This window comes from Triturus cristatus, chromosome 10 (assembly GCF_964204655.1).
Source record: "Triturus cristatus chromosome 10, aTriCri1.1, whole genome shotgun sequence".
NCBI classification, from domain to species: Eukaryota; Metazoa; Chordata; class Amphibia; order Caudata; family Salamandridae; genus Triturus; species Triturus cristatus.
Window position 1 is genome coordinate 926,908,659 of NC_140593.1, and position 16,546 is coordinate 926,925,204.

At 43.6% G+C, this 16,546-nt stretch overlaps 1 protein-coding gene across 7 annotated transcripts in view; it reads left to right on the plus strand.

The window, feature by feature from the left end:
- Positions 1 to 16,546, plus strand: part of ALS2CL (ALS2 C-terminal like) — a 573,008-nt gene that overhangs the window by 448,626 nt on the left and 107,836 nt on the right. For all 7 annotated transcript variants that reach the window (XM_085628757.1, XM_085628756.1, XM_085628751.1 and 4 more), the window contains one exon: positions 14,400 to 14,573. In XM_085628757.1, the coding sequence (XP_085484883.1) occupies positions 14,400 to 14,573 (174 nt within the window). The remainder of the gene's footprint in view (positions 1 to 14,399; positions 14,574 to 16,546) is intronic.

Here is a 16,546-nt window from a genome sequence, read left to right on the forward strand (position 1 = left end):
CTTTTGCATCTATTGTTCCACAGGCATAGCTCAATGCTGGTGGTATCTTTATTTAATAGACTGATAAAATGTGTGTGAAGTGTCTTTTCCCGCAGTGTGTATACAATTGATTAATTGCAAAGGCCTGTGAGATTGCCCTGCCTTTACAATGATCCATATGATTGCTACCGGAACACCTGTTTGTAAAGATTTTTCCAAAATATTGATAAAACTTTACTATTTCCAGTTTCTCATTTCCCAAGAACCAATGCAAGTTTTTTCTGACTTTACGTCCCCGATAACTAAAAATCATAACTTTACTCTTTTAAATATTTATTTTTAAATAGTGTTCTTCTGTATACCTAATCAACTCAGCAAGGCGTCTTTGAAGTCCAGTTGGAGTTAAATCCATTAATATGGCATCATATGCATGTAGCTGGCAGCTCAACTTTAAATTTCCTAATTTAGGGGAATGCCCTTTGCTGAGCCCCACTCTTCTTGGCAAATCATTAATGTAAATAGAAAAAAGAAGAGGGGCCAAAAGGCACCCTTGCTTCAGCCCGTTATTAGTTTCTATTTTTCTTGAAAGACCCCAATAAAACCTGCGTCCAAGTAGAGGAGTGCAGTGCAATAACCAGTCGTAATAAATTCCCTGGTATCCCCATGGTGGCCAGTTTTCTCCACAACGTCCCCCGATCTACCCCGTCAAATGCAGTAGAGATATCTATAGAAACCGAATATAACGGCATTCCCCGGCTCACTGGATATTTTTCGGTTAAGGTTTGCAAGGCGGTGATATTATCCAAGGTACCACTGTTTTTGTGAAATCATGTTTGTTCTACGGGAATGAGATCGTTTCCAAATGCCCAATCTTGCAGATGGGTAAGAATGCTCTTACCAAATAATTTGCCAGTCGCATCCAGGAGAGAGATCTGTCTAAAACTGGCAGGGGAATTTTTTGTACCTTTTTTGTATAGTGGAACAATTATACTTCCCTTCCAGGATTGTGGGATATCGCCATGGGTATAACAATGGACAAACAGTGGATGTAAAACTTTCGCCCATGCTACGCCATCCTGTTTTATTATGGACATTGGTACATCATCTGGACCCATTGCACTAGAGTATCTTGCCCCTTTAATATAACCCTCTATTTCAGCTCCACATTCGCTCCCCACGGACGGGGCAGAGACAACATCTTGATGGCATCCAACTGCTGAATTTAAAGCGTACAGCTGGGAAATATACACAGACCATTCTGCATCTGGAATTAAAATGGGTTTTGACTTCTCTCTGCCATCGCACAATTTTGCTATCAGCGCCCAATATTTCCTACTGTCACCGGTGTGAGCAACCTCTCGAAGTTTAACACAACGTCAGTCTTTGACCCTTCTACGTTCCGATACCATTTTCCTTTTCCGTACCTGTTTTAGTCTGCTCATTTCTCTTTGTCTTGGTATCATAGACACCCTATATTGTTCTCTAAGTAAAGCATTAATTTCCCGTTTCAATTTTTTGATTTACCATGGTATAATCACTGGAGGTGCAGCACTATGAACTTGCATTTTTCTTCCAAAAGAACTAATTGCAGCCAGGATTCTCTCAACCCTGTCAATAGGGGTTTCTTGAGTACAAGTAAAGACACTATTTTCAAAGACGCTCTTAAAACTTGGGAGCAAATTATTTGACCAACAAGTGTGCCCATTACTGCAATTATATAAAACCTTTTCGTCCCTATGATTCCAAAGTTCAGGCGACTCGATTTCTATATCAACATTAACAGCCAAAATTCTATGATCACTCATGCTTGTTGGTAATACCTGGAATTGTGTACATGCACTAAAAAGTTGGTAAGATACCACCATGTAATCAATTAATGAGTGACCATATGGGCCCCGGTAAGTATAGGAGGCTGGGGAATCCTCTGGAAATCTGCCATTTAATATTACTAGGTCGAACATTCTCAAATTATGCAAAAGTAACAGGCCTCGTTTATCTGATCTTAAATGATCGGGCAGTAAAGAATATGGAATGAACCATACTTCCTCCAATTCAAGGTTTGAAAAAGACATGACTGCACCATTGGATAATTTGGCATTAAAATCTCTCACCATCATAATCCACGAGCATTCTTCAGTGCTACTTATCCTTTGCACATAAGTACAGATTGAATCAACCAGTGAGTTGTATGCTCTCCCTGGGCGGGGGGAAATATACACGTTTATCAGGAAAAGAAAAACAGCTCTCCCTGATTTATCTTCACCCATCCTCAACTTCACTCCCATACAACACTTTGAGGGATGAATGAAAATCACAGGATCCCATCTTATGGTACAGCTAAGTAAAATAGCTAAACCACCACTAGCATGCCCTTTTACAGAATATTTTTGGTCACAACAATATACATAAACATTCTCAAAATGAAAATCCTCACCCTTCCAGGGTTCCTGGAGGCAAATTATTTTAGGGTCATATTCTAATAACGATTTAAGCTTACAATTAGTTTTTCCCACCCCCGCTAAATTCCAGGATAGGATTCTTACCAATTGGCTACCCCCGCAACAAGGGCATTTTTAGGTCTTGGCTTGCGAAGGCTGCGCTTGCACAGTCTCGCTTGCGAGATTTAATGTTTTCTAGTACGGGGCTTGAACCCGCCCCTCTTCTCCATTGGCTGGCTTCCTAAACGGAGGCCAGCCATTGGAGGAGAGGGGCGTCTGTCCATTTAAGCCCCGTCTTTTTCGGATTCGGGGGCGTGTTTTTTTCTTTCTTTCTCTCCTCTGGAATGTAAACATTCCAGCCAATGGGAAGAGGAGAGAAAGAAAAACACGCTCCCGAATCCGAACATGACGCTGCGTTTTTCCGAGGCGTTTCTGCTTGACCTCGGAGAAAGACGTCACTATCTCCCTTTCCTCCCCGCCATTGCTCCTTCAAAGCGATGCCTGTCTCTCTGCTCTGACACATCCCGCTGCAAAGGATTACAGCCCAAGAGCGCGGCTCTAATGGGCCTGAGTGCCTGCACGCGATGTTCCATTATTTGAAAAAAATGACAAAAAAACGGAAAAACATTGGAGCGTGAAACACAAGCCCGATTCCTTATTGCACGGCACTGTTTTGTAGCCCCCCTGCATCCCGCAGTGACAGAGGAGTCCTAAGCAGGCTGCGTAAGAGGTGTTGTGGTATGAACGCATTTAATAGGTAAAGAGTGTATTCCCGTCAGATGCTCTCTTAGCCGCCGCGGGCAGGCGCTCTCCTAATCTGCACAATGATTAACAGTCTTCCTAATCATGGGACCGGCCCCCAGCCTGGCACGAGGTTGGCAGGATTTGCAATCGGAGCTCAGTCAGCACGGAGGGTCAAAGTTCACGCAAACAGCTGAGTAACGTCCAAAGCACCACTGAATGTAATGCATGTATTCCGAGGCTCACAGATCACGTTTAGTTTATCGTTCAGCACTGCCCAAGAGCACACAGGCACACACACCTAGCTCGCAACGGACGGGTGGATCTAGATTGTGAGAGGTCCCGGAAAACAGGCTACAATATTTAAAATACATTTTAAAAAGTTGGTTTCTTCTGAAGTGGCTTTTATTTAGCCCAGATGTTCTTTCATATCTATGTCACTCGGGGTGTTTGTAAAGCGCTATATGTCTCCTTGCATTAGCCTCTCAGCACTTCGAGGTAGGGAGGGGTGAATACAAATAGGGATACTGACCAGCAATGCTGGTGGTTGTAGTCACTAGTCAATCAGCCTGCGGAAGGGCGGATGCTTCCGGTGAGACTCTGATCCCTGCCTGCAGAAATAATGGATTGTTGCCTGCGGTTGGGGAATTCCCGGCCCAGGACACTGTTTGGAGTCAAGGATGACACGTTTTCATGTTCATTTTGGCCACCAGACAGGCAGATCCCAGCTCCTGCACAATAAACACTTTGGCCGCCGATGTGCAGGGTGCATGGTTGTGGGAAAGAGGACTGTCCGTTGCTAAGGCAAGGCATGTAGCCACATGTTATAAGATGATCAAAATTCCATATATAGTCCATTAATATTACTGACAGGGGTCCCAGTATGAAAACATGTACGTTTGCAAATTTTAATAATTAGTGGCTGTTAATAATTCTCCTAGGACTACTTGATTATATGCAAAAACAGGCAGAGGAAGAGAAGCAAGATCAGTGATCATTTTAAAAATAAATGTACCCAAATAATATTTCCAATTTGAAAAAGAAAACAGACGAATGACACGGGCAGTGTTGCTAAACTATTTGACAATTTTTAAGAACAGCTTCAAATACAATTTCTCTTAATGCGCATAAATACTTTAAACACCTGTTGCGTATGTAAGCCAAGCATACAACTATTATAGCTCTGAGAATCGGACCCAAAATATGTTGACTATGACAAGACCTGGTAAAGTTCTTCTAGTTATAACATTTAAACTAGTCACTGACGTAGTGCTTTGTACATGGTCACAATTATGGTAAATGAGGGTAGGGATGCACAGGGAGATGCCACTTTGGGAACACATCTCCAAGCACTGACATTTTAGAGGAGAGAGCAGTAGGCCAATGTCATGAGCAATACCAATACCTCTAACTTTGACAATGCCGAGACCATTGCATTGTAAATGCTTGTTGTTGTTTCTTTTGAGTCATTCAGGGTACCGGCTACCCAGCTCCACTGGGCCATCTCATCCTCCACAATGGGACTACTGGGCCTTTGAACTTGGGGACCTATAATGTTAATTTCTCAACTTCCTAGATTTCTCCCTACTGTTATTTTGATGTCTTTAGGAATTATAGGCATTATAATGCCCATGGGAGAGGAAAACCTGCTACCTGGCACCTGTTGGGTCTTTCCTGAAATTTTTGAGGGAACTGGGCATGGGTTCACACGAGGGAGCACGTCTATTCCTCTCTTCCTAAAGGAATCTACATTAGCTAATACTAACATTGAAACTACCCCTGATGTGAGTGCTTGGAGGGGCACTCCTCATGTCTAAATAGACCAACTCTAGGTCTTTGATGTGACAAGTCACAAGCCCTCTATTTCTGATAGCAACTGAAGAAGGATACTTCTATTCAGTAACATTGAGTCAGTGTCGAACACGGAAACATAGAGCAAAGTCCTGTTCGAATGCCCGACACCCGGCCTTATATGCCCTATAGGCTTTTTATCAATCGGCCCCAAGACCGTTCGCCTCTCTGACCTAACCCTTTTACTGCTACAAACTGTGATTAAGTCCCCCACCCCAACTCTCCCCTTGCCGGGATCAAACCGTACTGGGAAAATATCCCGTCCACAAGGAGGGAGAGGGGCATCTCTGCTATCTAAATCCTGTTCTAATACAGACATATGAATTTAACAACACATTTCCTGGTGTAGGGTCTCTACTTGTTTCCTAATTAGCTAAAGTAGTGTTGCGGGGAAAACTCCGATTCTCAATGTCAACCATTTTGACTTTAGAAGTCCCTCTTTCTTCCTGACCCTCTTGGCTAAACAGCTTAATTAGCTCCGAGTTCGAGCAAGTCGGCTGATTACCGTTGTCTATCCCTGCATTATGACTAGGGCTTCCGGTTTTATGGTATTTATTTTTTGGCAATTTCCGTCTGTATTGATCCATATTTATTGTTTGGCTATTTTATCTGTATTTATCCATATTTATTTTGTGTACTGCGTATAAACGATGTGGTAAAACTGTACATTTCCATATCTATTTATCTGATAGGCACACACTCCTACTTTGATGTCTGTTGTGTTTTAGCTATTTAAGCTGCCAAATATTACATAACGATACATCTAGTGGTAAATACTAGCATTATACCATAAATATATGTTGACATATGCGTTATTTAAAGAAATTTCATCCTGTTGTTTAATTTCCCATACTGTCCATCTGCTAGCTGCTGGCTTATAATTCATGAAAGACAGCACGGAGAGTCACTTCAAAGAAGCACAATTTTCGGTATTTCTCCACTTTTAAAAATAAATGCAGACAGAAAATACATTGTCTTCTGTCTGTATTTATCTGTAAAAATCCGTACAAACGGAAAACAGGGAGCCCTAATTATGACCAACATTCAATATAGATTGCCCCACGGGCCCAGGATCCTTCCTACTTGATGGTGATTTTGTACTATTTAACTCCTTAATTACAGAAGGGAACCGCAGTTTTTTCTGTTTCTATTTAGGGATACGTCAAATCCTGTTCTTCTTCTTTCCCCTCCGACTATGTGGGGTATTACTTTCTCTCCGTGGGGTGACCTCACGTAAGGGTACATTGACTAAAGTATTAGCAGTCTCTTCAGTAAGCTGTGATTTAATCGAGGGACCTGTCGTGCGTGAGTTGTTTGAGATACTTTAAAAAAAAATAGGGTATACCCGTAGTGCGGCCGTAACCGGGGTTACTTTTAAATTTAAATTTCCCCCTTGACTAGTAGACTGGAAACTCTCTCTATGTTGTTTAACTGGGGATGAACTTACCAGGAGACTACCTCTGGACGGTACACCTATAGAATCCTCCTTAACTTCCTGCTCCTCTATCTTAATTTCCCTTTTAAACACCCCGTTACATGTCTGGCATGAGCGGCAATCTATATCAGGGTCGTTTGCTAACTTATTTGTTGCATGATTAACTTGATTAAGTTCTTGGATCCCCATTAAAATATGTGAGAGAACTTCCAATATATGATCAGAATTTACCGTACTTTTTTCTAACAAAGATATAATTGATGATAGAATTCACTCCAGTGCATAAAAAGTATCTAAGGTACCCCCGTACATTCTCGATTGAGTTCACGATGTTATCTGCTCTCTTACCCAGAAATGCTACTGATGTCCCCATATCGGACAATTCTAGTGAATGAACATGAGAAGAACTAGTGGGGGTACTGCTGTACTGGGCTGGCATATGCGATTGACCTTCTAATAAAACCGGAGACATTCTCTATTACAGGTCCAGATCCTTGGTACTTGTTTTTCTCAAATGCGCCTGCAAGTCTTTGTTTTTTTCCAGTGGTATAGCAATGTCCGGTAGGGTATAGTCCTCCATTTTCCCCAGTACAGGGCTACGATCTTTGAACTGTGGCGCCTGCTCACACAACTTCGTCAGAGAAAGACCAGAATTACATTTGATGATACTTCTTAGAGTGGTTTGGGGTTCATCAAACAAGGATACCAACCCTGCCAATGGTGATAATGATGATGTTTCCTTTCTATCCAAGTTCTCATTCGGAAAGACTTCTACTTTGCCCTCAGCTAGATCCGTTTCCATCTTACTGTCCTCCACTCCTGCTTGTAAAGCAATTCCACAAAGTGGCTGTGTAAATGTGGACAACTGAATGTTTTCGCCTGTATTCTGGTGGCGAATAATTACGGTGGGATAAGGAGTCACTTTAAACTCTGAGAGAGCAGGCTGGATGGCCTCCTCATTCTCCGATTTTACATGGGTGTCCATCTCCTGGTCTTACTGGACCACCTTTTCCTCTTCCTCTTCCTTTGCCACCTTACCACGTTTGGAGCTCCTTACACCCTTTGTGAGCATTGACATCACCGATGGCTAAGTTTTCAGATGTGAGAGGTGTTCCCTATTTCTCCTTCGCCGGATAGTTTTTGGGAGTTTAAGGGGACTACAATGGTCTGTAGAGTGACTTGCTGTGCTTGCAGATGGCCCTGACAGTCCTGTAGCGGATTCTACTGGTGCATTTGAGTGCAAGCACCTGGATGGCATTACAAAATATTCTTTTGTAATCTATTGTAATCCCACGAGGTATTTTTGGGACCAGAGGGAACCAGGGGGCATCATCGAGCTTCGGAGAGGTGGAGGTAACCTAACAGCCCAACAGCCTATCAGCCTGGAGCAGGTTAGCCCGGTGGTTGAAGATCGCTTTTTAAACTGTGTGGCCCTTTATCTCATCGCCTCTCCAGATCTTCCTCTAAGCCAGCCGCACTCGTTCCTCCCTTTGCATTCACCATGCTCTGTATGTTACACACCGCTCCTGCTGTGTCAGAAGCACTGCGAGCCTTCGTGATTTCACTTTAAATCAGCCGCCGACCTCCAGCGAATTGGGGAAAACACCCGCAAGTTTCAATGATTGCGCTGGGAGCCGGGAGCAAGGTGAGTGTTCCCCACCCCTACCCCTCCTGCTCCCTCTGCTCCCCGGCGAGTTGAATTTCTAGGTGTTGGGAAAAACTGGGAAAAACTTTTGATGGTCCTTCTCCGCAGCTTCAACACTTCAACACAACTTCAACAACACTTCAACAATGCCACTGGTTACAGGTTCTTGGGCTCTCGTGAAAGATGGTTAAATCACTTTGACTTTAGCTTTTTGGTTTTTGGCTCTGGTGCTGGCTCCAGGCAGGTAGGCGATGCGGTGCGACGTGGACAGAGATCCCGGCTCCTCCACTGCTCTCTCCGCTCTCTCCACAGGCTCCACAGGCCCTCCGAGAGACCCAGCCTCACAACGCCTCTCAACATCCACAGCAGCACCCGCAGTCACCAGCTGCACCCGGTACAAGCCACTATAACTTGTGCATGAGGGAGGCGGCAGAGAGGCGTTGGAGAGATCAGTGCCCTCAGCTGGGAAGTGCTGCACAGAGCGGGCTGCCAAAAAGCACAGGCTGCAATGCCTCAGTGCCTTCAGTTCCCGACTTGTGCTCGTTATCCTCTCTCCACCGCCCGCAGCTGCAGCTACAAGCTACGGGGGGCAGCTCGAAGTCCCGGAGCAGCGGGGCCCGCTGGACCTCTACGGACCTCGATGGGGCTTCACCCTGAGGGCAAACGGGTGAGTCAGGACGACGAAAACAACGAGAACAGTGAAGAGCGAAGAGTAGCACAACATCTCCCACCTCGCGCTTGCTCTCGCACGGGATGCAGCATCAGCGTCTTTGCGGCTATAGCGAAAACCTGGGTCTGCTCACCAATATAGTTTCATGTTTCATCATTCAAGAGTGTATTTTTAAAATTTGTTGTACAGATAATATTTGGTATTTAAGCACCAAAGGACAATTCAGTTTGTGATGTCCATTAGGTAATAGTAAATAAAATATGGAAGATGAAAGGAAATAGGAACTGTGTCAATACTAACCGCCTTAGGCCATCCTTCTAGGCTGACGGCATAATACCAAAGCAGAGGTTTGGAATAGGTTAGCATTATTTTCAGCACTACCCTTTTAATGCTCAAAGTATCAGTCCTGGAAGATTGTGTGATTCTTTTTCAGCTCACCAATTATATTCCTTGGTTATGGATGAGGAAGGTGAGAGGCTGGACTTTGACATACATAGACACATTGATACATAGAGGTAATACAACTTTTAGCACTCACCCAAATTCTTTAGTGAAATACAGTTGATGCATTTATGTTGACACTGGAGAGGGACACAACCCCACATTAATTTCAACTGTTCGTGGAGAAATAAAAGACAAGAAACTCCTAGTTAATATTGCTATTGAGTGTCTCTGAAAGCTCTGAAGTAGCAAAAATGTTATGTTATGTTATGTTATGTTATGTTATGGTGTTTTATAAAGCGCGCGATTACCAAGTAGGTGTCCTGGCGCTGTCCACAAATCCTGAATTTTAAGCTGGCGTAGTTGTTAAAACAACCAAGTTTTTAGAGCTTTCCTAAACTGGAGAAGATTCTCCATAAGTCTCAAATGGGGAGGTAGTTTGTTCCAGAGCTTGGCAGCCCCATAGGAGAACCTGCGTCCTCCCCAACGGGCTTTTTTTATGGTAGGAATGGAGACGAGTCCGGCCTCTGCCGAACGAAGGTGCCGGGCAGGGACATACCTGGTAAGATGCTTAGTCAGGTAACCTGCGCCTTCCCCCTTCAAGGCCTTGAACACCAAACACAAGGATTTAAATTGAACTCTCTTGTGGATAGGCAACCAATGCAAATCATGGATAGCCTTGGAAATCGGGGAGAACTTTGGAATACCCGTAAGTAATCTGGCCGCCGCATTTTGTAATAATTGCAGTCTATGCATCAGATTCTCCTGAATATTCAGATAAAGGCTGTTGCAATAGTCGAGTCTGGAGGACACAAGAGCGGTGACCACCGTTTGTCGACTTTCGGGAGGAAGAAAAAACAGGATCTTTCTCAACATTCTTAGAATAAAGCCTGTTTTAGATGCTACTGCCTTAATCTGTAGTGACATCGTGAGTTTGTCATCCAGCACCATCCCGAGGTTTTTTACATTACTTACTGGGCTGGGACAGGCTCCTAGTTCCTGAGGCCACCAGGTAGGAGTCCAAAAGCTGGGATTATTTCCAAACAGCATTACCTCCGTTTTCGTGGAGTTTAGCCTGAGGCAGTTGCTGGCCATCCACCGGGCCACTTCCAGCATGCAGGCCTGGAAATTGACATCCATTCCCACATCACTTCCGGGGTATAGAGACACGACGATCTGTGTGTCATCGGCGTATGACGTGACACTAAACCCATAAGATCTAATGATAGGGGCAAGGGAGGCAACGTAAACATTAAAAAGTGTTGGGCTCAGTGAGGACCCTTGTGGTACCCCACAAGGCAGGGAGAAAGGGCGAGATGTAAAGTTTCCCAGTGCCACTGTTTGACTCCGCTCTGAGAGAAAGGAGTTCAGCAATTTCCATGCTTTTTGCCGAACACCTCCTTTCCTCAGCCGGTCCATCAACAATCTGTGATGGACCGTATCGAACGCGGCGGATAGGTCCAGCAGGATCAAGGCTGCTCTGCCGCCTTGATCAACTGCTAACCTACTCTGATCTGTTGCCGCGATCAAAGCGGATTCGGTGCTGTGACCCTCCCTAAACCCATGCTGGGATACATCCAGCAAGGATGATGACTTTATGAAAGCTGTAAGCTGTGTGTTCATAGCTTTTTCCACCAGTTTCGCCGGGAGGGGAAGCCGGGAAATAGGGCGAAAATTGTTAGGGTCCGTTGCATCTAAACTCGGTTTCTTCAGGAGGGGGAGAATGGAAGCCGTCTTTCAGATATAAGGAAAGATTGCTTCTTGGAACATCCTATTAAAAATGGGCGTGAGAAGTTTGGCTATCGGCCCGATGCTAGTTTAGTAATCTTTAGTGGACAGGGGTCAAGAGGGGAACCTGAATTAGCTTTAGTGAGCAAATCCACGGTATTTTGTATTGTAAGCGGAACAAATTCCTCCAGGGTAATGGATGACGTGTCCACTTCAGTAAGTCTTTCCTCCGCCTTCTCCTCCCACCTGATTGAGTTGCTAAGGCTAGTAAAGATATTATTAACCTTGGTGGAGAAAAACGAAGCGATGCTTTCGCAGAGCTCTGTGCTAGCCGAGATGGAGGTCGGTGCAGGAGAGGATAATTTTGGGATAGTGGCAAACAGCTCCTTAGAGCAATTCTTAGCTGCCGAAATCTGGGTCGCAAAATACTTCTGTTTTGCTTTGCGCAGCATGCCTTTATAGGTTGCTAGGCTAGTCAAATATTCCTTTTTTTCTGTAATGGAATAATTCTTCCTCCAATTACGCTCCAATCTCTTACAGATACATTTTTGTACTTTGAGGTCGGTCGAGTACCAGGGGGCTGAAGGTACGCTCCTTTTGAGAAGCACTAATTTAGGAGGAGCTAGGTCAGCACAAGCCTGCGTAAGTAAATTAGTATAGGCCAATGCCGCCTCGTTCGCGTTCCCAGCAATGGGTATAGGAATGTTAGTCAGAGCGTTGGCGATGTCGTCTGCACGCACCCTATTCCAGGCTCTAATTTCTTTCTTATCAGTTAAATACCGATCACTATCTATGTGCGGTGTAAGATTAAGATTAAAACGAACTCCCGCATGATCTGACCAGGCCAGGGGTAGCAGTGCTATAAAGGATAACTCCGGGGTATTAGAAAAAACCCCATCTAAGGTATGTCCAGCTGTGTGTGAGGGGCCAGTTACATGCTGTACCAACTCCGCTGTTTCCATGATATTAAGAAGGCGGGCTGTATCAGGCTCATCTGTCTGTTCGAGATAGAAATTGAAATCCCCTAGTATGGTTTGAGAGTTTCCCAAAAATGCGTTTTCTACAAGGGTTCCTTGCGAGGAGAAAAATATATGTTTGGGCCCAGGGGGTCTATAAACAAGTGTTCCTTTAAATGAAAAATGACTAGTTAGTCTTATGTTGAATGCGAGTGCTTCGCAAGATGGGAGAGAGATTGCGTTAAAGGTTCCAGAATAGGAGCTGTGATAAATAATGGCCAAGCCTCCGCCCCTCTTATTCGGGCGGTTGAGTACTTCGCAAAAGAAACCTGGTGGAGTGGCTTTAACTAGATCCGGACCGGACGCTTCGTCCATCCAGGTTTCAGTAATAAACGCAATTTTTATGTCCAGATCCATCAACAAGTTAGCACATTCAGTGCTATGCTTTACAAGGGATCTTGCGTTTATCAGAATGCAGGCAACAGATTTCCCAGCTTTGCACAAAGTGTTTACTGACTCTGTGCCAGCCATATTAGTTCCCACCTTAGTAGGATGAAATGAAAAAGAGCAGTTGGAACACATGCCTAGCAGTTGGAACACATGCCTAGCGGTTGGAAAAGGCCTAATTCATCAGGTTGCTGGTTGCAATCTCCCATTATCTTACCGGGATTTAGTTGTAGCAGTGTAGTTCTAGAGTACGTGAGTCGAACCGGTACTTCTAAGTGCATCCGGGCAGAGGTTTGGGCGCTGAGCGCGACTTGGGCGCGGACGGGCGCAGACGGGCTTGCCTTTGGCGCGCCTTCGGCGCGCCAGCGGCGCGCTCGCGCCAGTGCCCCTAATGTAGGCGTCCCCAGCAGCTAGAACGTCAACCCCAAAATTGACTCCCTCCAAAATGGCCGCCGCCTGTGCACGCCCGATCCGCAGAGAAACTGCTCGGGTCAGTGCTGGAGCCGAAGGAGGCAACACAGGTGAGGAGGTTCAAAAAGCGCTGAGCGTCTGATTTAAAAACCAATGTGCAAAATAGGCAAACAGTGCGTGCGATACAGAGAGCTCGTAATTAAAATATTTAAAATCTTAAAAACAGTCAGCTCGCCTATAACAATTTTCTGCTGCTCACAAGAGGGAGAAAAAGTGCGTTAAGTCCTACTCCCGGCTCAAGCCTCAGGAGGTTGTGGACGCTGCGCGCTCGCGCCAGTGCCCCTAATGTAGGCGTCCCCAGCAGCTAGCAAATGGTAAACCTTCAGTAGGGTGTTGTTCCTGCCTGATGGCGATGCTGCTAAAACCAGAGTGGAACATTGTCACCGGGAGCTATATTGTCACTGGGAGCTATATGAGCGTTATTATTGGCAAAATGATACCTCTACCCTTTGCAATAATAGTGTGCTGACAGATTCATCTTCACTACAGCCCTGCCCTTCCTTCCCCAGTCACCACTAGGAAAGTCGGGATATGACAGTTTTTGGTATCACTAGGCATGACACTAATATGAATACTGGTAATGGTATAATCATGTGGTGGTACATTGAGAGGGGGTATTTCCACCAAGGTCTCAGCAGTAGAACCACCTGCATTAGAGTGTGATAATGCCCTATAAACAGGGCTGTTGTGTTACACCATTGAGAGTTGAGAATGTCTGCTTGTGCATCTGGGGCGGAACGACAATTAAGTTAATCTAGCAGATGCTGGAGGAGGATTGAGCTATTAAAAGTATTAAAGATTTAGTCACCTGCTGGTTGAGTGATGTGTCACTAGGTCTTCACATTCCTCCTCGTTGGTGTTGCAGATCCTCCCTCCTATTTACTTTGCAAACAAGCACTAGGCCTTTCCAGGCAACTCCGCACAGTTCATCTGCTCAGGAATAGGACAATACTGGACATCTAGCCCTGTCCATTGGAGGCTTCTCAGTCCATCCTTATTGTGCAGTAGACATCTGCAGTAAATAAGACCACATGGACTATAATTTTCCTATTCCACTTTGTATTTACAGGAAAGCAGTGATTTTGTACAATCAATTGAATTTTTCTGATGGAAATATTCGACCACAGGTTTTAATGAATTGAGAACTGTTATTTTTAATCCTCGAAAGGTACTTCAATATTGTCAGGTAACTTGGCTATTGAAAATAAATTTGTTTCGCATATGAAGCATAGTAAACCAAAACATGCTGGTTTAGGGTAAGTTTATTGTTTGAAGATAACCTGTTACTGGTGCTGCCCCTATGGATCTATAGTTATGGGGTCGGTTTAGGGTAAAACAGTAGTATCCTTTAACATGATGGCGGTCCTCCTTGCCATCTTGATGACCCTACCACAGTAAATTAAAATGGTAAGAAGTTAATTAGATCTATCTTTGCTTGTTGAAATGACAAATGGGTGCTGATGAGAACCCAGTGGAAACGAGATGGCAGGGAATTTGTTAACAGTTTCAGTGGTTCATCAATTCTTGTTATCAAGCCTCACGCAGTAAATAAAAATTGAAGGATACTAATTGGCTCTATCTTTGCTTTGTTGAACAGACAATTGGGTGCTGATGAGATCCCAGTGGACGCGAGATGGCAGGGAATTTATGATCAGTTCCAGTGGTTCATCAATTCTGGTTGTCGAGAGGGAACAGAGGAATTCTACCTGGGATTCCACGTACAGACCAGCAAAGAACTGCGTAAATCTCAGGAGTATCTCTTCTGCCAAAGGTAGCTATGATAACAACACAATCCTTTCTACTTGTGTTTCCTCAAATGTGGCACGTAAGGTATGTGTTGCAAGCAAAACATATTTTTAACAGGAATAGAGGTTTTATTTAATTTATTTAGGTTATGAAGTTCCGCATAGTGCACACATGTCCCAGTGAAGACAGAGTGCATTACATGGATGCATTCAATTATAGACATGAAGACCAAACACACAATGATGAGAAACCAAGAAGTCAAATGGAGAGTGAGCGACATATCAGAAGAAAATAGAAACAGTTTGCATGTTGGGATTACGTAAAAAGATCACGATTTTAGGAATACACAGAGGAGAAGAGCAACATAGACAACTGAAGCTGGTAGGAGAGGATAAGGAAGGATGTATGTAAAAATTTGCAAAGAAGTAAAGCACAAACTCAATTAACTATAACTCACACCCTCTCATTTACAGTGTTGTCATCAATGATGCCATCTCAGATGCCATCAGTAATGTTATCAATGATGTCATAGAACATGTCATGAGTCATGGAATATGTGAAGTCATGAGCAGTGCATGGTAAGGGCTCGAGTTATAGTTCATTCAGTTAGCTTTAATTGGTGAATTTCAGTGCTTTTTAGTTTAAAATGTAGCATTTAACATTGAAATTTTCACCCAACTTTAACATCTCGTTCACCTTTGTTTTTAAGGTTTAAAAAAAATGTAAAATAAGATATTATTATAAGATAAAACTATAATACCCCTTTAAGCTATGGTTTTTTCCATGAATTTCTAGAGGTTTTGTTCACGCAAAGTAATATTTTATCACAGTACGTAACTAGGCCAACCCTCTGCCACACACAGCCTTCGGCTGTGTGTAACAAGGGAGTGGCAAGCAGCCAAACCCAACCATACACAGCCTTTGGCTTGGGTTAGTTCAGAGCCAACCACCCAAAAGCGGCCAGCCCACCACACCTCCAATGTTTGACGTTGTGTGCCCGCGAGACCCCAGTGGGACTCCTGTGAACTTAAATGTCCAGATATCACTAACTCTTGAACCTTAACTATTTGAAAACTATTGCACATATTTACACCACTATCACAAAAAGCATGCTTTCTGGGTCAAGATCTTGCTTTCTGCCAAATTTGGTGTCATTCTGATGTATAAGCCCATAATTGTAAAAGAAAGCACATCTAAAATTCCCAAAATGCAAATATTCAAGACTGAAAAGAAAGATTTGGCTACGGGTATCACACAAGAGATGAATTACTTGGCAGCCATGCACATGGGTAGATTCAGGGAAATAAAAGATATAGTATTAATGATGTTGAACATTTGACTTGTGTTTGGTTTGCTGCTTCATAGTGTTATCTGTGTTTTGGGGCCCTGTTTTCTGGGCAAAATTTATGTGTATTTATTAAAAGTCTCTTTTTCTTTTACATGGTTCTTCTCAAAATGTTCATTGGTATTATTTATATGTCAGTGCAGGCATTAAGGACCCAATGAAATGTATTGTTGTAATGTGATATGCAAAAGATAAGGGTCTGCCTGAACTCTTGGCTTGACAGTCAATGCACATTTTGACTTGAATGAATAGCATGGATATTGAATTTCCGTCCAGCAGTGCACAATGACAACAACAATTCATCATCAGTGTGGTGAAGAGCTTGAGAATGCTCTAAACCTGTTAGTCTTTTTCTCTCCTTGGTCGGTGGCCCTTTTTAGTTACCATAGAGGTAAGAGGGAGTAAACATATATTGCATATGTCAATAACAGTGTAACCAACTAGTCACACAATAAGACTAAGACTACTTAAGAAAGTTATACAATTTTATTACAGACTCAGGAACAACCTATTACAGATGAGTCTCAAAAGCATTTTGTAGAAATACAGTATTACAAGGATTAGTCTAAACCGCCTTATAAAATGTAGTCTAAATAATAGGAAACCACAAACTCTGTGGCTACGATACAAAAGATGAGAAAGAGAATCTGAAG